This window comes from Acanthisitta chloris, unplaced genomic scaffold, assembly GCF_000695815.1.
Source record: "Acanthisitta chloris isolate BGI_N310 unplaced genomic scaffold, ASM69581v1 scaffold41272, whole genome shotgun sequence".
Lineage (NCBI taxonomy): Eukaryota > Metazoa > Chordata > Aves > Passeriformes > Acanthisittidae > Acanthisitta > Acanthisitta chloris.
Genome location: NW_008660615.1, coordinates 12477 through 13201, shown reverse-complemented (window position 1 = coordinate 13201; position 725 = coordinate 12477). Strand labels below are relative to the sequence as shown.

The 725-nt window shown below is 42.2% G+C and overlaps 1 protein-coding gene across 1 annotated transcript in view; it reads left to right on the top strand.

The window, feature by feature from the left end:
* Nucleotides 1-249: 249 nt before the first annotated feature.
* LOC103797649 (nicotinamide riboside kinase 2-like) overlaps nt 250-725 on the top strand; it is a gene marked incomplete at its 5' end in the record, with an annotated part of 2015 nt that continues 1539 nt past the window's right edge. Inside the window, 2 exons of the mRNA XM_009069872.1 lie at nt 250-323; nt 460-646. Of these exons, the coding sequence (XP_009068120.1) occupies nt 250-323; nt 460-646 (261 nt within the window). The remainder of the gene's footprint in view (nt 324-459; nt 647-725) is intronic.

The following is a 725-nucleotide window of genomic DNA, read 5'->3' as shown; positions in this document are numbered from 1 at the left end:
CTGCACGGCAGCGTGTGCGCTCGGGTATGTCCCGGTGACTTTCTGTGTGCGGGCAGCGCTGTGCGGTGTGCTCGTGTCGGTGGGAAGATAAAGCCACCTGCTCCTCTATCTGAGCCCCGTTCTGCTGCTTTTATCTGCATGCAGAGAAAACTGGTGGAGGGTTGAGATTCCTCTCTGTAGCTTCAGGGTTTGGATCTTGAGTTTTGCTTTGAAATGGCTGTGTAGCTTCTCAGTAACTGTTTTCTCAAGCTGCTTTGTTTCTTGTTGCTGTTTCCAGCCCCAGGATGAAATAGAAGTTGAAGATGGGTTTAAACAGTATGATGGTAAGTCCTTGTTACAGTGTTACCAAAGCATAACTCAAAGAGTATTTTGATTCTTCATATGCACTATATGTGTATGAATTACGTTATTAGATGATATTTAATTGCTGCTTAATGATAGTTGTCTGTTTTGTCTTAGTGATTAGTGCATTAGACATGGAAGCTATGATGAGTACCATAAATGCTTGGATAAAAAACCCAGTCAAGTTTGAACGTTCTCATGGGATCAACAACACACTGGATGCCCAGATCATAGAAGATAAGGAGGGAGGAGATGAAACAATCCACATTCTTATTGTTGAAGGCTTCCTGCTTTACACCTACAGGTAATCAAATGTGCCTTCATATCTTTTGATTTTTACATTGTGATGGACAAACCTCCAAGAGAAGATAAAGACCTATCCT